The sequence below is a fragment of the Apaloderma vittatum genome, unplaced genomic scaffold (genome assembly GCF_000703405.1).
Source record: "Apaloderma vittatum isolate BGI_N311 unplaced genomic scaffold, ASM70340v1 scaffold3306, whole genome shotgun sequence".
Classification (NCBI taxonomy): domain Eukaryota; kingdom Metazoa; phylum Chordata; class Aves; order Trogoniformes; family Trogonidae; genus Apaloderma; species Apaloderma vittatum.
The window spans coordinates 22,223-46,844 of record NW_009722154.1 but is presented as its reverse complement, the minus strand read 5'-3'; the positions used below and the strand labels follow the sequence as shown (position 1 = coordinate 46,844).

Genomic DNA, 24,622 nt, shown 5'->3' with positions numbered 1-24,622 from the left:
TGCCCTGCTCCCTCGCTCCCACACACATTTATGTATGTATGTATGTGCACAGTGAATCCAAAAGATAAACCAGCAGCACCTAAATCTTTTCTTTGCAGTAAGATCTTTATGGGCTCTAGGTTTTTATACATTAAACATCTGCAAAAACTACCTTCCAACAGTTTTTATTACATCTTTTACTTAGTAACACCAGGGCTGGAGTGAATGCCACTCATTTGCCACACAGTAATAATAAATGCTGCTCAGCACAAGCCAGTTAGATGTGTTTCAGCGCACCCCTGCTTCTGTACTTTATCCAAAACTTCTTTAAACAGAAAAGCATTCCAGCCCCCATAGGAAACACAAAGCAGATATGCTGATATACGCATACACAGCAATAAATACCACTATCATGATAAACCTTCAAATAAATTACCCAAATCCAAAAGGGAAAGAAGGTGGCATTAAGTTTACCTCTATTTCTTTTCAGATTGAGTTTCTAAGACAATGTCTCAGAAACCATGTCTGATCTATGGGATCCAAGAGCAATTTCCAGCCTCCAAGTCTGAATGTATGCCTGCCATGCTCTGACTGGAAGTCAGAGGCATAGGCCAGATCCCCCTCCTATATCACGAGGGAGGTGTAGCAGCTGCCTCCTGCCTCCGCCGGCAGAAACATTCAGGATGCCAGGCCGTATCAGGGGACCCGCCTCACAGTGCAAGTGCAAATTTAGTATCTTTAGACCCAACAAAGCCCTGTAATCCATTCCCGATGGGTCTTGGCACAAGTGATCCTTGTTGCTTCTCAGGCTGGGCTAGTTTTTGACACACCCAGACAGAGAACTGGAAGCAGCCAAGGAAAGCCACATGAGCGGATATTTAGAGAGCTGAAGGGAGGGAAGTCACACTGTAATTTTGTACTGTTCTTGGCAGCCAAGCCCTCTCTTGAATCATGTCCATAGTTTCTCAAATGTGTTTAATTTACCTTTTGTGTGAGAGGTGCTGGAATGTGGGGGAGGGATGTTGGTTTCTTGCCCTTGGACACAAGCACACGCACCATGTAGGACTGCAGAATAGATGCTCCTCCAAATCCATGAACCAGAATCTCACATTACTGGATGGTACTGCAGCACTGTGAAACCCTCTATTCCTGTGATGCTGCAACCAGGTGAGAAGTTCATTTAGCTCTATATTTTATCTCTAAATTATGGCCCTCACCACATTTTCAGTGGGTGAATGTAACAAAAACAGCACTTTGAATTATACCCTCCTATCTTCCACTGAGAAGCAGTTCAGACAGTGAGTTGTAGATTGCCATTGGTCCAGCTAATCTCCGTTACTTCTACTTTAGGTCTTGCAATGACTCTTTAACAAGTTCCATGACCAATTCTGCACTTTGTGCAAGTGGACTTTATTTCTTGATTTTTTTGCATCTTTCTCCTGGACAAGGTGAAGAACAAGTACCACTAATGCAAAATGAACATTGGCACCAGACAGTCCTGACTACTCAGATACCAGGCTTGAAGGCCTGATAAAAACCTCAGTGAAACTAACAGGAATCTTTCCAGAGTGGCTTTACCTAAAGTCTAAAGGCACAGACATACTGCACTCCTAGAATTCCACAGGAACATAATCCTATTGAGCCCTTTACTAATGAATAATTAGTAAAAAGGTCTACAAAAATCTCCTTATTTCACAATGCTAAACTGCTTCCAGTGCATTCCCACATGTCAAATTCCCTCTCCATTCCCAATGCAGGAGCCAAACTCTCCCGCTTATCTGACAACTTCTGTTGTGTGCAGAGGGATGCATGATTACAAAAATCTGTGGTGGCTTAACTGAATATGAAAGTAGGACGAAGATAAAATAACATGAAGTATTAACTATTAATTCAGGGAAAATCTAGCAGTTTAACAAATGGTAATCATGGATGTGTTTAGGTCATTGCTGAAATATAATGCCTGGGGCACAGAGGAGCAAATGAGGAGGGCTGAAGAAAGATCAGCATGCCAAGGCCATTTAACTCAATTAATATATTCCCATTATCACAGCTAGTAAAAGTAAACAGCAGTTGTTTCTAAATATCTCATTTTTATACTGTCCATTCCAATACTTGCTATACTACTCAAAATCTTAGCTCCTGGAGGCACAGGATTACATCAACTTCTCAGTTATTTTCTTCTTCCCCTACAGCAGGCTTTAAAAACGGAATCTTGAAGCAAGCTCATTCAAAACCCTTACAATCCAGGAAGCAAACCAGCCCACTGGGTTTTATTATGCCATGACTTTCAGAAAAATCTCTCAAGTGTTTCTGTTTTCTGGGTTTAATTACAGAAGTCAAAGTCAGAAATACTGGAACAGATGCTGTGTCAATGGGTGAACTTACAAGTCAAATTAACAAGCAGTAAATTATTCACAACAGATGTAGTTCTACATAAACAGAAACATACAGGGGGAATAAAATACCTGCAAGGAGATGATCAGAATGGGCTCTTTGCAGAATTCAGGAAGGCAGAAAGCAAGCACTGCAGTGATGTTTCTGGGAACTGCATTTCCAGTGCTAACCACAAGTAGGAACGCAGGCGCTCCTCAGGTGGAGCAGGTTTCCTGAGAAACTCTAAACAGCTGCTCTAACTCTTATTACAGAAGTGATCATTAAACTGCTGCTATTCCACAGCCTCTACAGGCCTCAGTGAAACTAAGCTCAGGTATATGGGAGAGGTTCACAGAACTACTTTGAATTCCAGCTCCTCTAAACCTACCTGTCAATTGTTCTCCGAATACTCTTCCTTTCACAGGCTAGTTATTAAGTGTTCCTAACGCACTTGTTAGATCTGTTACAAAAAACTCAGAAGTAACAGCTTCTTTCTTACAGCATCAATTCTTTCTTACACACCATCTCAGTTTTAATTTACACTTTAATGTATGCTAATATCAGCTCAGGAATAGGCAGGGCTACAGGTGAATTCACATATATCAACATAGACACCACAACCTAGGAAAAGGGAAAGATCATTCAGATGCACTGATTTTAATCTACTTACTTTGTTCTTATAATCCTGACTGCTGTAGTTATAAGGAATGCATAGTACCATGGGTTCGCATGCATACCACACACTGTGCTTTCTAATCCTAAAGACCGATATGGGAAAAAACTAGATTTGTAAATACCGTGGAAAGACGAGACATGCCGAAGTTCATGCCCTGTCCCCACGAACCATGCATGGATGAAGAGCATCTCATTCTCATCCATGACTTTATTTGAGAACCTGCATGGGAAAAGTGCTCAGAAAGATGTATACTCCCAAAGAGGATGTTCTGGCACAAAGTTAAGGAGCTATGGACGGTTCTCAGTGGGATGCCAGCACTAATCCCAGTCTTGCTTCTCTGTTCAAACAGCAACTTAAGTGGCACATGCACCTCACTGAGGATGTTTATGGCATACTCTGCAGACATGCACAGCCAAAAAGGTCACATTTCAAACCTGTAAATTACTCACACACTTTACATTTTAAATAAACCTGCAGATTTATTGTACAATAGTACAGCATGTGCCTTTTTAACCAAAAGCTCAGCATCACACAACACTTTAATCTTCCATTTAAACATACACAGTCCTACAACACAGCTCAGTTTACCTCAGAAAGCTACATAATGAATTAATTTATTAAGAGTCCTGGCTACGCTGTTCTGAGGGATGTTTAACTACAGCAAGAACAGTGGCAGTGGCTCTGGTGTTTTAACATTTAATCACTTTAACCTGTTCTCAGCACAATAATAGCAAGCAGTCATCTAGAGCAAAATGAAGAGCTCATTTATGGGACATCACATTTAATTGCAAATGCATGAAAGGGTAGACTGGAGGATCTCACACATAATACAAGTATGGATTAGAAATCTGCTATGAGATCGCTTTGATGTAATGTCTGTACTAAATATACTGCACAATCCACCACATAGAAGACTAGATACATGACAGGCATCACATTGCATAGCAATATATCTTGGATTTAAATTGTTAGGTTTGGAAGGGGCAAAGCAGGGTGTTCTGTACAAATATACACTTGTCTTATTACATTAGTTTACAGGTCAAAAACACTCCTGTAGCCATTTGCCCACATGCCGGCAGTCTCTCGTTAACTATGCATTTTTATGCTGTTTGCTTCGATTGTACCTGGCTGAAAACAGTAACGTTGCTTCCAGACACAGAGTATGTTTTGTGCTACATGTCTTAGCCTTTCAAACTGTCACGAACACCTGAGTTGGTGTAACTGGGCATCCTTTGTTGTGCTCAAATAGCCACAAGTTGTTACCAAGACACGTTCAGATAAGATTCTTCATTTGCCACAGGGGTTCCTCATCACAATGGAAAATCAAAGTTCATCACTGCATGAGTGAAGTTCCCCTGAAGGTTGGAATTACGTATCTACTATCCAAATGAGCTACAGGTTACATGGCAAAGTCTTGATCAGAGAGAGAAAGGAAGATTATGCTTTTTTATTGCTGTTCAATTTACCAGTGTGTGTCAAACCTTATGCCTGTTACTTGAAAGAATTAAGTGCTATTTTCACTAAAGAGTATCAAATTCTCAGAAACCAGCAATTTCAGTACATTTTTAAATACCCAAAGGAGGTAAATTTGGATCCTACACCTGAAAATGTGATTTTTCACTTATGGGAGAAGCATGATAGTACATTGTTGGTTGGCTCTGAACGGTACTGAACTCCTACAGCATCAACTAAAGAACGTGCCAATCAAAACACGGACAGTGATATTAATAAAACAGGGGAAGGAAATCTATATCTAACATCTGATCTTGAATTAAAATAGACCAGCAATATTGTCTAAGCTTTCAAACAGATGAGATGCTTAGCTGCTATCAAGTAGCATACTGCCAGTGATTTCAGAAGAACTCTATCAAACTTGCACCCACTACAGTTCATGTGTATTTTCTGATTCTGCAAATTTCACTCATCATAGACAAAATGCTAAAGCAAGTTAATTCCCGTACGCTAAAAAATAATAATGGGAGGAAGAAGGATCTGTTTCAATCAAGGTTGATTTTTGTACCATCTTCAAGTCTTTGGGGAAAATATCATGACACTTAAAAAAAAAAAAATCACTTATCTACCTTACTTCTAGTTTCAGGTGAGAATACCCAGCAGAAGAAATAAAGTTGGAAACAAAATTATTCTTGGTTTGTGAAACTAAATGCATGTCCTCAGTACAGTTTATTGTCTAAACTGTAATGTTTTGATAGCCTTCAGTGAACATATGAACTCTTGTCTGATTATCTAGATCCCACTGACATATGTAAAGATTGTTGAAAAGGTAGTTATCTAATTAGAAATCACCTGAAACCTTCTTTTTTCTTGCTGTAAAACAAACACCAGCAGCATATTAACAAGATGCACAAGCTCTTCTACACCCATTCAGAATTTCTAATTTGGTTAATAAGTAATGAGAAATAATTAAAACCTGATATTGAAATATCATCAACAGTTTAAGGGATGAAGCTCTGCTATTTCCTGAAATCATTCTGTGCCATCTGTAATAAAAGAGCTTACAGAGATTCATTCTGTTTACCTAAATGAAGTCAGCTTATGTTTTTTACATATTTAAATAGCCTCAACACCAGAGACATACAAAATGTTATACTGAATTTTAATCCTTGTAAAACATTATTACACCACACACTGTTATTATAAATCTTTTCAATAACATCCATTATAGAATTCAGAAAAGAGCACTGTCTACTACTATGTGCTGTCAAATATTTCTGGCAGTATTGGGAATTGACTACAGCATATTTCTTTTTTAAAATCCAGAGTTAACCTACTATTCTGAACTTGCAAATAATACACAATAGATTGTACTTCCATATAGGCTGCAGAGAAATTAACTCATTTTTTTCTGATTTGTATATAAGAGTAAATTTTCTATAACAATATGAAAGAAAAGTAATAATTTACTTGTCTAGCTAGGAGGCTAGTAGTTATTTGTAATAATATTAATCAAAAGATGGCTGAAAAATTCAAAGTTAATTACTGTGAAGTGCACAAAATCTAGAATATAGAGACTTTCCACAGTACATTATACTAAATCAACATATAATAGATTAGAAGCTCTAAAGCCAAAATCTTCACTTAAAAATTTAGTGTTTCTGACATCATCTTCCACCACTCCATCAACTCTTCTTTCTCCTCTTCTTTTCTTTCAGACAATGACTCCAGTTCAAAATCAACCTGAGTAAGAGAAACAATAACATTGGTCAGGCTTGTAGAAAGATAGAAGTGTCGGCTGTTAAACATCATTTAGTGACAGAAGGTGTTTAAGACAGATATGGGGCTTACGGAGGTTCCTTCTGTTTTAGGCTAAGTTTATTCCAAGGTGTCTGATTTAAATACATGCAATACTAGCATATCAGTACCATAAACGTATCTAAAAATGCACACAGGTGAGGAAATTTTCCATAAGAACCAGACATTTGCCCAGTCTTCAAATTGTGGCATCCCTGCCCATGACAGGGAGGTTGGACTAGATGATCTCTAAGGTCCCTTCCAGCCTAGGCCATTCTATGATTATATATGGGCCAATGAAATTGAAATTGAATAACAGCCAGCCACATAAATCATCTAGCATACAATAAAAAGCATCATCAGCATACTGCTAACACCTAGGAATGCAGACCCCCAGCATATCAAAACATGTATTCAATTTTATGCCATGAATAAGATTCAGGGCGCTTTTCTGACACATGGCTAATTAGTGCAGATATGATGTGCTTAGTGTAGTATATCCCAGTATATGATGCGCACTAGAGCAATAAGCATTTCTTTTAATTGTTACGAGTGGAATCCACACAAGCACAGAGGATGAATTAAAAATAATTTTGAATTCTTAGATGCAGCCCAGGTCTTATTCACCACCCATGTCAGGAGGTGAAATGAGTTTACAATGAAATTACTCTCATTGTTTTTTGCCGCAAGTACTAGAAGAGTGGATTTCCAGATTGTCTTCTAAATTAGCAAATTCTGAAAAATCACCTCCTTCTTACAAGGAAAAAAAAGAAAGCGACTTTATTTATTTTTTATATATACATATATGAAATAGATCAACACACATGTGAGCACTCACCACAACCGCAGGGCTAAAGGGCACAGCCACTTTTTTAGTTACTGCTAGATAGCCTGGTGCTAAGGCTGTGAGTTTGTAATTTCCAGGCACAAGCAATCTCCAGTAATCACCATCCTTGGCTGTAGAGAAGAAGAAAAAAATCCAAATAAATATGTATAAAACTGAATACGCAGCTAAAGAGAAGGGACTGTACATTTTGTCAGTCTCTTTTGCATTCCGGTCAGTCCTTTTGTCTGTCTGAAAGGAATCTCCTGCAAGGGCTGTATAAATATTTCACTACAGATCTTTCCTCTTTTCAGATAACCGAACCACAGATTTAAACTCTGAAGTTGTGCTGTAGCCTCCATGAAAGACTTTGCCTGCTGAAGGCTCTCCAGCACACTGAATAAAAGGACAACATGAGATGTATTATCCTACTTTAGAAGCACCCCCTGGCCAACGTACAGCTTCTGTTAAGGGTTTGAGTTTCAGTTTGCAACGCAATGCACATTTTTTATGTCCCTCAGTATCTGAAAATCCAAATGTAAAGACACTTTATTCTCACTGAATTTAAATAAATAGGACCAACTTTCTTAATTTATCTTGCAAAGAAAGCTATAAATAATTTCGTAGAATATTGCATGTGTATCACTATCTACACATTCCAGTATCCAGACAATGTCTAGGGCTTTTTCCTTCTGTTTAGCTCAACAGAAAAATGAAAGCTTGATCTGCCCAGGTCAAAGGCAGGCTCCTAGTGCACTGAGCATAACTGCAGATCATGTATTTCAGTCACAGAATAAAAGTGCATCATCCTCTTCTCTAGAAACAACCCTCTCCCATTTTCACAGATTAAATTCTCCCTAAACCAGTAGTGGGCAATGATCTAATTTACCACAGGCTAATACGCCCCATTTCTCTACCTCCAGAAAACATTGCAAAGCTGTTCTAAAGGTCAATTAACTGTGGCATTTAAAAGACTTGGCCGTGTTCTTACTGTCTGTTCCTTAAATGCTTTTTCAGCACATCTGCAGCTACACTGCACACAGAGGGAAATATTACTTCAATGTCTGAAATTCGCACGGTCAAAAAACGTCAGTACTCAGTCCAGTTGTTCCCAGACTTTTCTCTTCATAAAACAGAAAGGAAAAAAATACTGCTGCAGAGCTATGATAATGATCTATTCTAATTCCTGGCACTGGAACAAAGCTGAATTTTAACTCATGAACAAAGGAGCAGGGGAAAAAAAGCCAAATAATATTTATTCTTTTTGAACATACTAGAATTCAAGTACTTGTTTTTCTTACTGTTTTGACAATACATGGCTCCCAGGCTTATATACACACAATGATATGAGAGGATTCATGATTAGTTGCTTTTTTGTACTGTAGAAGCAAGAGCTGTAGTACCATCTGCATCACTCTCATACTTCAAAATACCTCTTTGCACAGCTTATTCCCTTTTTATTATGCCTGAAAATTTATTTTCAGCATCTATACATTTTTCCCTCTTATATACAGTGAAATAAGGCATCTAGTGCTATCACACACCATTCTTTCACTTGGTAGAAATGCTAGCCTCTTTGCAAAAGATTTGTGAGAACAAACCCAAAACCAAACCAACTGAAGGGTTTAATGGTCCTGTTTCAGTATAGTGAGATACATCATTGAGAAAATGACCATACTGTCAGCTCACGTTTTTTCTAATTAGTAACTTGTGCAAACAAAAAAAAATTGTCATTCAGAATAAGAAAGCATAGGTCTGCAGGAAAGACTCAAGTTGGCACAGTGCAAGCTACCTTTGAATTCATTCCTAGAATAAAGCCCAACATTACTCAAGTGGTGACATCATTTTCTGAGAACACAAACATGATACATTCCTCTTTTAGAATCACTCTTCTAAAAAAAAAGTCACATAGTTGTAAACAGCAAAGAGAACTTATCTCTGCAGTAGGAAGTTATGTAAACTGAAAACCTGGCAAGAATTTACATACCAAAAGGTATGATCACATTGTAAGTAATAGAACATTTTTGGACTACCATTTAACTTTCAAACTGAAAATGTCAATGCCAACAGGACTCTGAGTCCTGGCAGAGCTGTGAAACACTGCCTGCACCACAGATCAGAAGACAAACTAAGCACGAACAACCAAGAGCCACCAGAACCCATTCATGCCACTAATCCATGAAGTTCCAACAACCAGCCTCTAGCTACTCTGAGACCAAAATACAAGAGAAAGATTCATGAAATGCTGCAGGCAAAAAGCTTCCTGAGGCACAACATGCTCTCCTGGCTTCAAGCTTCAGTAAATAATTTCTGAAATGGTTCCAGGCTGCCAAACAGAGGGAGAAGCAGTATATTCCAGCACTTGTTTTTCACTTAGGTACAATGCTCACCTGATGTAATGTCATGGCTTATTCCCTCCACTGAAATAGTAGCATTTGCTATTGGATTGCCCTGAAGATCTTTAACAAACCCCTTCACTCCTCGATGAATCTGAAATAAATTAAAAAAATAAATAAATAAACAGATGGGAAATCGCTGGAAAATTCTTAAGAAAAAACGGCATTTTAATCTACTGACGTATCTAACGATGCATGTTATGGATCCCACAGTCTACATGATGACAACTACACATGCACTGTGAGAGAATGGTGATGGTGGGACACATTCTAGTTCCCTTTTGCCTCTTAGGCAACATACTCCAGGCAACAGCACCAGTACTACCTAATCTGTTCCCAGCGTATATGAAATTAAAGCACGAGTTGGACCACAGTGTGTGGAGAGACCAGTCCTAGTGGTATTCTTTAAGCATGGTCTGAAAGCCAACTGAGCACCTCAGAGGTAAGAGGCTGAGAACCAACTACCTTTTCACAGTCTGAGATAAGGGAGTTTTCTGAGAATGGGATGTTTGGAACCTGTGCAGAGATGCATCTCATGGAGAGCCTGGAAATTAAGTTGGCATGTCTTGTGGAGTTCAGGTTTCTCTTTGATCCTCTGATATTTGAAAAGACTTGTGGATCATAGATTCTGATGTTTTGATCTTCCCCTTTAAGAACCTATACAATGTATTCAGCTGCTACAACTTAGTTCACCAGATTCCTCTAATTTACATGTGAGAGAAGACAGACACAGATTGGCTTAGAAAAGCAGAAAGTACATATTTGCACTGTCCTTAGTGAAAACAGAGGAGCTAGAGCATGGAGCTAATCCTCTTTATCTTGTAAAATGATAAAAACCAATGCCAAATAGACCATCTGAACTTCAAGGATAAAGCCAGCAGCTCCACAGGAGCAAAGGAAATAGGCAAAATTATCTCTTACACATTAGCAATTTTGACAGTGACACCATAGTTCTCGATGAGTCAGAGAAAATCCATGTGCAAAGAAGCTGAACAATTTGAGATGGATCCCATAATAAATGGGAAGAACAACGTGCAGGGCAGGTATAGCTTTTTCCTCAGGCCACATACAACTTATTAACAGAATGGTATAGCTCAAACATTTCAAATACTCAAATACTTCAGATTTCTGGCTAACTTGTGTAGGAATGCTTTAGTATGTTCTTAAAGAAATGAATGTATTAACTGAACAGCCCTAATAACAAAGTATGTTTCTGATGTTGCAATCCCAGGTGTGTAGCCATTAATGATATCAGATATATTTGTGACCTTTAACTACAACACCCAGGTTTCAGAGAGCAGCAAAGCATCTACAAAACCACGATTAGAGATGTCCCCCCAAGGTTACACTGAACTGCCAGGCAGCCACAGCCTAACCCAGCCCTCCAGGCTCCCCGTGTACATCCAGAGAGATTCATCCCACACTTGTACATATGTGTTCATATCTGCAGAGAACAACCCATCTCTCTTCATATACTCATCAGTGCTGGGGGAATGAATTACACACTCTGGTGATGCGTATTTCTTTTCACTGAGGATGCCAACACAAATCACTTAAATCCCTGCAACAGCTAAAGCAAGATGATGTGTTGCCTGATCTAGTTAAGAGGCATCCCTGCCCATGACAGGGAAGTTGGACTAAATGATCTCTAAGGTCCCTTCCAGCCTAGGCCATTCTATGATTCTATGAATCCCATACTGTAACATCTTTCTTTCCCTCTTTTTTTTTTTCCACATATTTAGGAAGATTACACAGGATTTACCATCTTGAAGACACAAGAATTATGGAGCACCAGTTGGATTAATATATTTTCAATTAGATGTTCACATAATACAAAGTTTAGAAGTTTTACGTACAATAACTAGAGTAGTGCCATTCTCTTTCTTGTTACCTGCTCGATGTAATTGATAAGGGAGTTCTTGTTGTCCTCCCAGTAGCCCTTCAGAGTTTCTTCAGGTGGGAATTTTTCACAGCTAAGCTCCACAGTGATTTCAAAGCAGTTGCTGCTGAGGTAATTGAAATCCTGCATTTCAATGCCAGAGAAGAGAGTTAGTGATGCATTTTGCATTGTTCTGAAGTAAATAAAAGGAGACACGTGAGATGCTGGGGCCATTAAGAAAAGAATAGCTATAATTACAGTAGGTGCAATTCCATTTAATCAGCTTAGTTCTGTATTCAGAAGCTTTAAATCAGAGAAATCAACAGGATAATTAACTCCCCAAACCATTTTCTTCCCAGAGAAAGTTTAGAAAAGACACTTGGCATGTGTAGTTCTACCTGATGCTGCACCTGGCCTGTATACTCCTATCTGACATATGTTTTTGAATAGCTGACATATAAATTACTTTTACTTTTCAGGTACAGAAAATTATTTCTGATTATGGATAAAATATTTCCATATGAAAGCAAAAGATGACCACTTCGTAAGCGATGAAGAATGGCAGTTAATTATAAAGCAAACAGATCATGATAAAGTGACACTGAAAAAGGGCTTATAAAGGTGGGTCAAAACCATGTTTTCTTTTCAAATACAGGGTTTCAATTCAGTAATATTTTACAGAAAAAGCATCTGTTTGCTAAGGAATATTCTTTGTCAAGCTTTCTTCATAGATTCCAAATACTTTCCACCAAAAAAAATAAAAAAGCAACTTCCTATAAACTTTATTTACACAGAAATTTTTCAGCCCACTCAATGTCTCTGCAAAATCAATACTGGATACTGAGAGGAGAAACATCATTAGGAATGCAATTTTAATCGCAGAAATTTAAAGATACATATAAATATAAATATATATATGTAGTAGCATCATCACTGGCAATAAAAATTTGATGGAAAAGATGTACTCTATTACATTTCTGAGACCCTCCACTTACAACATGGTAATATTGGCTATTTTATCAAATCAGTCAAGCAATAACCAAGCTGGTTTCCAGTTTTGTAACTGGATCAGTGAGCTGAAGACAGACTGTGGCTGTCCCCAGGAAGGTTACAAATATATTCTTTGTAGAAGCTGATGCAGAATTAGTGCCTGTCTTCTCAGTCTATCTAGCCAGCAGAGTGAGCGGATTCTCAAATGGAGGATTCAAAAGAAAAAGGCATTTTGAGCATCCCCATGGAGGTCACTGAGGGATTTAAAAGTGCTTCAAACACAGCTAATTAATTCAGCCCTATGTTCACCCATGCAAGCTACATGAGAGACCTAATGGAGTCTCTTTACCAAAGCACCGGTGTTGTGCACTGGTCCAGAAATGTCCAGAGAGCTGATGTCATATCCAAAAGAGAACACTGAGGGCAGCAAACGCATTGAGTCAGGTGGGATTTTGCCAGCACATTAGGATGAATCTATTTTTTGCCAACCAAGCAAGGAGATTTCTATCTACTGATAGGAACAGGGACTTTTCAGAATCCTAAAAGAACATTTCTATTTCTAAGCTTTTTTTTAGATGGCTGAAAAATGAGGTCAACAAAGGCAAAGGTGCTCCTGAGAGGGACAGCTCTGATGTCCCACCAGGCAGAAGGCAAGATGGACCATTCATCAGTACACAGTGAGAGAGCAGAAGAGTCACAAGTAAAATCCTAACAGCAGTGCTGACTGCCAGGCATCTGCTCCAGGCACTAATGTTGTTTTTCTTGATTTTTGCCTTTCTTCCACAAGAAAGAGAGAATCCACGAAGAGAAGAACTGGGAGCCAAAGGGCGTGATGTAATTTTCCTGTGGTGTCAACAACTCTTGACGATTACTGCTTCAATTCTCTGGAAGTTTCTTCCTCCCTCCCGCCTTCCAAAGCAAGGTGATATGCAGGAATACCCTATTTTCTCAAGGGCAGAACTAAAAAGTTACCATATTTTCCAGTTTTGTGCACAATGCTCCTGGCCTGGGCCACAGTTTGTTACCCCTGAAAAAATTCAGCCTGCATCACTGAGCTGCTGGTGACAGTCTGGATCTCTGGGATGGAGGAAGGTGTTTAAATAGCCTAGATTTAAACTACAGTCTACTACATCTGTAATCTGAAGAACATCAGGCTGGCTACATATAATTTGCACTCTCTACCTGCCTGTTCAATACGGTGATGAGGTGCAATATCCAAGAAATCAGTACATTTCAAAAGATTTACTTAACACTGGGGCAACTTTGCTGCCACTAGTCAAGCTAACCGCCCTACACCTTCTTGTTAGGCACACAGCATACACCCCATCCATGCACACCACCACGGTCCAGAAGTCTCTCGTTTTAACAAAGGATAGCACAGAACTAACTTTCCTATACTTTAACAGGGACCACACTCTAAAGACTTAGCAGACCTCAGATACAAATGAAATTCATGCCTTTCACCGCTGACCACAGTAAGAGCTTTCTTTGAAACTGAGCAATACAAACCATCCTCCGTTGCACTGCTCTATTGCCCTGAAGGACTACGGTGTCTCTACATTAGTACTCACATAAATGGGCTTAGAAGATGGAGCAAAATTAATTTCCTCAGGTTTTAAAAATTAGGAACTGCAACCTCACAACCCAAGTGAAGTGCAGAGTGTGTCCTTGCATCCAGGAATCAGAATTACTCAGACTCATGAGCTACAGCACTAAGCTCGTTCAGCTTCTACACACATACAGTAACTTTTAGCAGGGCAGGATGAACTTGAGCCCTGTGCGTAATAAGGAGAACATGTGCCTCCTACACGTGTCATATGTAAACCCAAAAAGAATTTACTAACATTGCTTTCAAAACTAGTAACATGAAAGATAATTCAAGCTAGGAATCAATTAATTGAGTACCAAGAGTGACTTGAGAGTATCTGAAATTAAAAAGACACTTAAACAATAGCCTAAGAATACAGCAATGTAAGCGGCTTTGAAATACTATTTTTGTAATTACGTGAATCTGATTAGACTCAGGTGACTCTATAATGACAGAACAAGCAGAACTGGCATGTGTCTAGCTAGTAATTCATTGCTATCTGCTCTTCTCATTTATATTTCCAAATAGATATTCCACACAAAAGGGATATTAGAAAACCATCACTGATGTTGAAAAGTTATGCATTCAACAGCTACGGAAATGCCAAAATTAAAGCTGTCTGTGCAAATTTAATTTGGCTTTCTTGTGCTTAATGGAAATCATTAATTACATACTGATAGGGAGAAGACCAGTGTTAAAAATAGCACAGATTTTATGTACAGGCTTGTTTTTCCCTTGGATCTAGTAGATAAAAGGGCCTTTCCTGAACACAGAATGACCTCTTTGCCTTTGCTTACTGCTCTCTGAAAAACCTACAAGGATCAGCTAATTACAGATGACAACTAATACAATGCATGCGTAACAGGCATCATGGTCACAGATTTAGCATAAAGATGCTGTCAGGAAGCTATTTTCTCTGTGCCCCTGCTCCACAGAAGAAAGTAATTGCTAAGCAGGTAATAGTGAGAAAAACCTAATGGCAAAGCATATTAAGAGACAGAATCAAGTGTCAAATATTCTGTATGTCATCTGCTCTCTTCATGCTAGAATCTGAATGGAGAATTGCCACCTTGCCTGAGGTTGATGAGGAAACCCTAAGGTCTGACCAGAGGGAAGAACAAAACATGAATGCAGTGGAAGGTTCATCCTTACATCCAGCTTGAGACCAGTCCAGCTATCAGACTTTACCACCACCAAACGTTCAGCCTTCCCTACTGAAAGAACCTAGGTTTTCAGAAAAACATGCACAAAAGCAACCCAAACTCACATGAGAGGGCCACCCATAAATTATCCCTGCATACTGAGGAACTGATGAAGACTGCTGCTGGCTCACCATGCAGTGCTGTCTTTTACAGAAGCTAGAAGTTCCTGTGGGCAAATTGCAGGGGCAAAGAAATAGATGCAGCACAACTGGTGGCACCATGATAAGCTTCACAGGGCAACGGCAACTTTAGTAATTTATTAGAAAGGAAAATCAGCCCTTCACAGCGCAGAGCTCTTGGCCTGAGGAGGTACTGTCCAGGACAACATCTAGGAGCGCACAGCCTCTCGCTTTCTCCATAAACTTGTGGAAGTCCTCTACCATTTTGCCTCCATTCAGGGATTCAAGCCTACTCTGTAAGCTGCCCACAGGACACTGAGCCACTCTCAGGCCCCCTCACAGGAACCAGAAGAGCCCACAGCAACGCAACGATGCAAAGGCAGAGAAGCGCCACCTTAGCTCCAAACTGGAGCAGATGCCACGAAGATAAGTCTCTTCAGAGAATTCCTCTTGAAAAATTCTCAACTCCGGTAAGGATAGACAATGAAATACTTTTCCTAAATCAATACAGATGGCTTTTCAACAGCTCATACCACTGGTGACTTTGAGCATCTTATCATATGGATAGCAAAAGGTCACTGATACAACAGATAAATTACATGCCATGTTTCAGATTCCAGACAGAGTTTTTTGGACTAAAGCTTCCAATAAAATTTCACTTGAACCAAGCAATGCTTAATTATTTTCCTTAGGACCAGACATGGAAACAACAGAACTATTTTTGCTGAATTATTTTTGTTTTTTTAAGTCAGCCTGTGGCAAACATTACCACGGAGGTTTTGTTCAAAAGTCACAGCTTGCCAGATGATGTCTACACTTGGGGGGGGGGGAACAAAAAAAATCCCAAACCAACCAACCAACCAACCAAACCCCAAACTAAACCGAGATTCATGCTGTATGGTCCAAAGCATATTGCTGTGCCTCTATTTTTTATTAGCTGTAACATATTAGGATCATAGATTCCAGTTAGAACTAGGAATTCTGTCTACTAACTTCTGTACAAATACATGAGAAAAAGGAAGGGCTCACTTGGGAAATTTGCAGTCTTACTTAAAATAAGATCCAAAAGAAGGAAATAATTCAAACTTTCCAACAAGTTTTTCCAATGGAAAAATGTGCTTTTGGCATGTGCAGTTTAGTCAGAATCAAAGCATTTCATCAAAACAACGGAAAGACTGGTTTTTATAGCATTTTCCTAAGGAAAAATAAGATGAAGTTAAATATGTCCATGTTTTTATAGTTAATACTTGATATTTCATTAAGATATTTTTGGACTGAATTCAAGCAAAAATTAACTATGAATCCTTTTAATACCTTATTTATATTTATTTTTTTCAAATTATGCAAACTCTGCCTTGTCAAGTGTGCTTTAATGGTTCCAGTTAGAAGAGGAAAACAGAAAAAGAAAGTTTAGCTTTTCAATTATATTCCGAAATGTCAACATTTTACCTTACACACAGTCCCTGGTACCTGTTGTTCTACAGCAAAGGAAACAAGCTGCTCCTCTGAAGACTGAGAACAGCAATTCTAAGTTTAAGCAAGTCATCAGTGGCTGTGTGAGCACTACCAGTCATTGTCCTGCTTCTAATTTCTTTAGCAAACTTAATTGTTTTCCTCTTCTAGTACCCCTTTACTGTAAAGGGAGCAGGGTTAGCCTACCACCTAAGCTGTCCTAATGCTTTGAGAGATTCCCACTTATTCTGGGTAGAAATTTAAAATTCATTCAGAGGCTGTAATTGAGTATTAAGAGGAAAGTAAACAGTTGAATTGATATGTTTGTTCAAAGTTAGCTGGTACAAATCAAGAAAGTCAATGCACAGGCAAATCACTCTAACATGAGCTGTTTCTAGCTCAGAAATCCCCAGCTCATTTTCACTTTGAAGTTTTGTCCAAGTTTAGCAAACAAAGAAGACTCAAAGATTTCAATATCCCAACGCTTTTTTGCCTCAGTTTACAAAGAAAGTGATATACTAAAAAGAAATGTAATGTCTCATTTCAGACTATTCCTCTAGACTTCTGGAATATTATGGAAGACTTTATCGCTGTCTACAACTACCTGAAAGGAGGTTTTAGTGAGGTAGGAGTTGATCTCTTCTCCCAAGTAATGAGAGATAGCTCAAGAGGAAATGGCCTTGAGCTGTGCCAGGGGACGTTTAGATCGGATATCAGGAAAAATTTTTCCACTGAGAGGCTTGCTAGGCATTGGAACAGGCTGTCTAGGGAAGTGGTTGAGTCCTCAACCCTGGAGGTATTTAAAAGATGTGTAGATGTGGTGCTTAGCAACATGGTTCAGTGGTGGACCTCACATTGCTAGGCTAATGGTCGGACTCAGTGATAATGCAGGTCTCTTCCAACCTAAATGATTCTATGATTAGTGTTGAGCTGGTCACAGTAGCTCTGCTCTCTCACAGAAGAAAAAGTCTACAGGAATGCTACCCAGGCAGGAAACAAGCACTGAGCCACAAAGTACCGAGATGCAAGTACCTTCATGGCTAGATTTTGTTCTCAAGGAAATCAAAGGACAGATCCCCACTGTTAATAACACTGAAAAATCAGGCCTCTCCACTTCTTTCAAGGTTGGATGCTTTCATTACTGAGGTTAAAATGAACAGTCACTAGCCTGCTCTCTCATCAGGGTTTGCTAGAGGATTTTTTACTCTTGTTTTAATTAAAAAAACCCAAACCTTAAGCTCTCATGATAGCATAGCAATCACTCACCCACTGTTGAACTAGTAAACTTGACAACCTGGAGCGGAAGACCACTGCATCATAGCCTGCACAGAACTGTAGAATGCATTGGGCTCGTAGGGACCTTTAAAGGTCACCCAGTCGAAACTCCCCCCGCAATAAGCAGGGGCGAACTTTATGGGCTTGTGTAGATGTACTGTGGTGAGTGATCTTTCTCTGATTTAACCTTAACCACACCAAAAGTTGTCAATAACCTAGTGGTATCCCAGCTTGTAATTAAACCAGTGAAAACTCAAGCTTAAAACAACCACCAGTGACACAAAACCCCCACACAGTGGTGCTCACCTCCAGGAACACTGTACCATGCACCACCATTAGTGGTTCCATCCACAAAGCTGCTGTCGTCATCGTTTTTACGACATGGTGGTCTGTTTGGATCGGACATAACGGGATTAAAAGAAGAATAACTGCGAGCCAGGCTTTGAAAAATAGCATCGTCAGGGCAGGAGCTGTATTCGTGAGCACTGCCTAGGGAGGGAAAAAAGGCCAGAACAAGGATTACTAAAAGGGCAGTCATAACAACTGGGTTTACAAGCTAGATTACCAGCACTGCACAGCAGGACTGTGCCTGGAAATTCTCTATACATGAGTAAGTGTCCTACAGCATCATAAATTAATACAGCATTATCTTAATAACATTTCCCCAATAGTTCATCGACTGCCTGTACCAGGTTGCCCCATTATTAGTGTAACTATTCCTAACAGTCCTGATATTTAGTAATTTCAAAGTTCACCACAAAATCTAGCACATTCTAGGCTTTAGATACTTTCTTTGAAGAATACACAGTACACAGAAAAAGGCCTCTCCCTAAATAGTTTCACAGTCTGCTATTCTAAGGATTTGCAGCCAAACTGGGAGAAAGGAGAAGGAAGGAAGACAACCACAAGCAACACCATCACCTTGTCACCATATCAGTCGTGCACATTCCCTAGGGATGCAAAAAAGAAACTAATGCTGGTGCATGCTAAGTGACAATATCTCTGCCACAATGTGATCCTTTTTATATGGGACCGATATTGAGAAAGTGGAAACAATGATAGCTGTTTTTATTAGCACACTGCTGCTTTCAAGAATTCATTTTTTACAGGTAAATAGAGAAACCTTAGATCATACAGGCAGCCTAGACACATCTCTCTCGCATCAGTGAACACCGTACAAACAGCCTCAGCTGATTTAGGTGTTAAATTGCCTTGATTAAAATATCAGAGGGACCACAATTCCCTTAGGTATTACATCATTCTTTTGATGTAATTCTACTGAAACAAGCTATCTACTTACAAAACTAGAAAACCTGGCCATACAGTGACTAGCTTTACAGGTAATTAATATGCTAAAACAAGTCATTATAATGCCATGACATGATGTTTATAAACTGGACCTTAGGTGGCAGTGACATGAGTACAAAATGTAATTTGTATCTCTTACTAGTTCATCTTAACTTCTACTACATACCACTCCGAGTCTCATCATAAGGATAGTTTGCAACGAGGTCTCCTCCATGAAGATTGGCAGAAAGCACAAAGGGAATATCCATAATCCAGTGAATGACCCCTTTCGTTTCAGGAGCAAGCTACAACAAATAGCATTTGCAATTTGATAATTCAGTGTAGAAACATTCAATCATATATAATATATAAGATATTTGAATTAACAGAAATTTTATTTTTGCTTCAGATAGAACTGAATCAGTCCTACATATCAGAATCAGCCTAAGTGGGTTAATATAAGTCTGAATCAGCAATCTTTTACTTCTTCCCATTACAGACTAAAAAAAAAATCCTAAAATTTAAAACCATGGAAAGTAAACTAATTCAAAATAAATGTTAGTAGGATACAGTCTATTCTCTGCAGAGGAAGAAAAATTACTTCATTTAATAATTTGAATTTGAAGACAGAATATGCCTATTGCTGCCACAATCCTATGGGACTGCAATCACAACACTATATTTTCTAGAACCTCCTGTGGGAGTAAACACAAAAAAGATTGAAGTCCCTCCATATATACGCCTGTACATTTAAGGCTTAAATTTAACAAAGATGCATGCATTATAAGTGAAAACAGCAATCTGGTCACCAATGTAATTAAGTACAATACACAAGTGAATTTCTGGAAGTAAAAATGCAGAATATCTGCAAGAATAGCTTCAAACCAAGGGAGAAGGCTACACAATCTCTGGCCTTAAAAATAAAACATGCTTTGAAAGAGGAATTGTCTGAGGATTAAGCAATATGGATCAAAAGGATTTATTACAGCAAGCCATTTCTAGAAGAACCTAAGGAAGCATTGGACTGATAAATTTAACAAAATTAACAAAATATTTAGAATAATGTAAATCATAAAAATCATACACAAAAATCTTAGAAATTGCTACATCTCTGCTTGCGTAAACTGGCAGAAATGGTCTGTACGCGACTCAATACTCAAGAGCGTCGCTACTTACCTTAGGATTCTGGTCCACAGCTTTTTTCATGTTTTTCAACAGATGGTTGTTCGGGCCACCTTCTTTCTCATTAATATAGACTATTCTATCAAGATCAGGGAAATTTCGGTTTAGATCTATCCCCTGGGCGTTACTTCGACCAACAAACCAGTCTTTAAGTTCACCGGGCTGAATGAGGAAAGGGAACAGAAAGACATAGGAGATGAGTAGATTCTGATATCAAGCTTTATATGGGTATATTTAGCCATGTAAATTTGAATAATGAGTTTACTTCTCATGTTCTTGAGAATAAGAAGGAATCATGTAGGAGTAAATACTTCTGAAGCACCAAGAGCCAAGTCACCCTTATTTCTTCCTAGAGCTTTGGGGAAGCAAAACCAACCTCTGTTTCACTCAGCATCTCGGACGAGACAATCATTCTCCTAATACCAGATCAGGACTAAGGATGGGCAAAATTACCAGCAGCATAAGATTTTTTACTACCTGCTGAGTCTTCCCCAAGACCTGTCTTTTCCCCATTGCCTCAGGCCCATGGTTGTGAATTACAGACCTCACTTTAGTGAGCCTCAAAGCAGCTGTAGATTTACCATCTGAGGAACACCTGAGCTCATTTCATAGCTTCAGGGTAAAAAAAAAAAAGAGATTTATCTGAGATTTTTATTTTTAAGGTGTCTGTCAACTTCATTCACTGAAATGGTAGCATTGAATAAAGATACAATGAAAATTTTTGCAAAACCTGTTCTTTAAAGCTGATTTTCTAGACTAGGTTTTGGGTTATCTTAAGGAAATGCCCTCAGAGTGCACAGTTTTCCCTGGCTTGTCTCTATAAGTTTTCTCTATTCTTTAAAGCAGGTTTAGTTTGATTACTGGTTTTCACTTTGGAGTATACAGAATCTACTATCACACACTGTGTACACAATCAATTAGAATCAAATGGAATAACAGTGGCACTAAAGCAAATTGTATTATAAATCATATGTAACTTGTAAAGTAGCCATGTAAAAAGCAACTGTATTTTGACTAAGGAGCAAAAGTTTCAAATGGCATTATTATAGAATCTCTGCAGAGATTTCAAAGTAAATTATTCCCATTTGAGGACTTCGGCTTCACTGCCACGAGAGGGAGACATACGACTGGATAAGGTTTAAAAGAGGTCTGCGATTTGGTGTTAAAGACTCTAGGAGAATCAGATTAATAAAGACCTTAAGGTTTGACTTATTTAATCACAAATAGTCACATTAAAATATTCAACATTTTCATGTTAATATAAAACACAAATACACCTTGTAAACCAAAAAAAAAATCTTATTTTTCTTTAGAACGTTAATACACATCAGAAGCTCTGTGTAACAGGGTCCTATTTGGCCTCCATTTGCTAATTATGCCTTAACCTGTTACATGTTTCTTGATCGAGTCATCATCCTAAAATAAGTGCCAAATTTTCCTGTCTAATATCTAAAAATACCTCATGCCTGAAATTTAAGATCAAAGTTGTTAATCTTAAGAAGATGACTCAGAAAATTTGCTAGGTTTGGGATCAAGCTCTGATGAATGTGAATAATTCATGTAAATGCATTTACATGAGAATATTCTTAAAGGAAACATCAACTTTCCTTTTCTAACACTTTTGAAAAATCATGTATTACTAAAAGCTACTTGTTTAGGAAGCAGTTGGATCAGGGAATTTAGATGAAAGAATACGCATGAAACAAAACACTGTATTTTAAAAAGGCTATATTTTTAACGATTTTTTTAAAAACATTATTATTTAAAACACTTGGACGCGATAATCTTAAAGGTCTTTTCAACCTAAAGGTTTTATGATTCTAAAATACAGTAAACTCACTTACACGAGAGACAGCTATTTGTTGAAAACCCAAACATGAAATCCTTCTTGTTAAACAGAACAAGCCTGTTATACTATCAGGAAATACCTCAGCTATGTTGTTCCATTCAACAACCACCACCAAAAGTTCATGTATCTGTAAAACTGCTAGTCATTATGATCTTAAGGTTGATATAGACGGTGATAACTCTTCTTATACATGTAGCTTTACAAACCTGGGATGCCGCCTTCTCAAAACCATCCGGGTTCAAAGATGGCATGATATGGATACGGGTGCTATGGATCAAGTTGATAATAGTTTCATTTCCTTTCTGGTATTCATTACACAAGTATTGAGCCAAGAAGATGAGCAACTCCCTTCCAACAGCTTCATTCCCATGCATATTCCCAACATATTTAAATTCTGGTTCTCCTACAAGAAAAACATAGAAAATGTCTTAGAATAACATCTAAAAATCACTCATGGATGGGATCACACAGCATGCCTGAGATGTGGGCATCACTATTACTACAACTGGCCACAGCATCCTCAAGAAGCTACAAGCCTCCATCAGTGGATTTAGGTTATTTTCTAAACTCTGGCTAAACAAACAGTAATTTATATTCAGCTGTTTATCAAAGGCAGAGAAATAATACCAGAGGACAACATAGTATACCAAAACAAATACTAAGCACTGTCATTGACATTACTACTGTTGAGATCTAGTGCAAATCATGCCTCAATAGTACAAAGTGTGTCTTGATTAGATATTTTTTAAATAAAGTGACGCAAACAGAGCTTCTTATCCTGAATGATCTCTCCAAGATTAGGTTAAGCTTACCGCACTACACATGCATTAAATTGCAATCCTTTTACCAAAGTGTTGCCATTGAACAGCTGTCCATCCTAGTGAGCTGAAAAATCTTATTCAGCAGCCGCTTTGGATATTCAGCTCACACTTTACAAAGCAAGTGCAATCAGCTAACTCATAAAATTAATCATTCTCATTTCACATTCAAAAAACTAGTCCAGTATTAAATATATGCATAAGCATTCCACATGGAATGCTTAATGTTTATTTCATTATCTATTGTATAGTCATATATATTTGATGTGTAATATGTATTCAAGATATATCTATGTATACAATATGTATCTATGAAGAATTTACCTTTTAAAAGACTACATTTTGGGCCCTAATTCCAGAGAGATTTTAGTATGCATGTAAACACCTGAATGAAATAAAAAGGATTGTCCTGGAACTAAAATGAAGAATATGCTGTTTTCTGGGTTGAAGCCTCCTTTTCCTTACCCTTTTTAAATGCAGTTCTTCTGTAGCAACAGTTTTAATCAAACATTCTGTTGATTATATGCTCTGGACAGTCTCCACGAAGAGTGTTACACAAAGCAGACCTAAGTAATTGCTAATCAAGCACACAGACGTATCTACTTACGTCTCTTCAGTCTGTGCTTGTTAACCTTAATCCAGTGATAAGATGCTAGCAGACACAGTGCTATTAATACCATGATTTCTCTCCTCCCCACTAAGATGTTTTTATATGGATTTTTCCTTGATTTCTTTTGTCATATAGGTTAAAAAGTTTTCCTGTTTCAGTGAAACAGCTTAATTTTATCTGATGGACACAATGCCATTACTGCAACCAAAATCCTCCATTTCCTCTTTTGGCATTGAGCTCCTATTTACTGTCTCTTCCTATCTGTTAAAACCAGGGAATGCAAGACATCTAATCATCAAGAGCAATCAGATCATGCAATTAACCCAATCCCATTAAAAGAGAGGTACACATCACATGCGCTCATAATTAGAATACTTGTGCTTATATACATTGGCACGTTACTTAAGGGAAAAGTGTTTCACAAACTAACAGGCAAATTTATTACTGTGGTAAATATGAACACAGTTGAATTTTTCATTTGTTTCTCCCTAGGACATCACTAAGGAAGTCTGTAAGAGAAATAATTTCTCCTGATTCCGAGCCCTGTTCATTAATCACCTACCTTTCTCCGCCACCTGAATTCTACAGGCCTGGTTCAAAGGAAGAAATAGAAACATGTGTCTCCCACAGGGTACTACTCCTTGGAGCCCTCCCCAAAGAATTGTTAAGTGTTTAGAAGGGTTCATGAAAACAGTCACAGGGTCTATAATGAACTGTGAGTACAGACTTATCTACAGCATAACTTCAGTGGTAATGGCCCATACAATAAGCATTAAAAGCTAAAAGGAGTTCAGCAAGAAGTAATGAGAGTTCTTGGAAATGTGGAAGGTCGTTCCTATGAGAAGTGATTGAAGAGGTCAGTCCCCTTTCCCTTA

At 38.4% G+C, this 24,622-nt stretch overlaps 1 protein-coding gene across 1 annotated transcript; it reads right to left on the bottom strand.

Moving 5' to 3' along the window:
• Window positions 1–5,298: 5,298 nt before the first annotated feature.
• Window positions 5,299–22,722, bottom strand: CPE (carboxypeptidase E; the record flags this gene model as incomplete). Its single annotated transcript, XM_009871654.1, has 8 exons — window positions 5,299–6,223; window positions 7,116–7,234; window positions 9,491–9,590; window positions 11,388–11,526; window positions 18,307–18,490; window positions 19,476–19,593; window positions 20,465–20,632; window positions 22,526–22,722. Coding segments are annotated over 8 exons (1,124 nt in total), but the record flags the coding sequence as incomplete, so codon positions are not given.
• Between the last annotated feature and the right edge of the window lie 1,900 nt (window positions 22,723–24,622).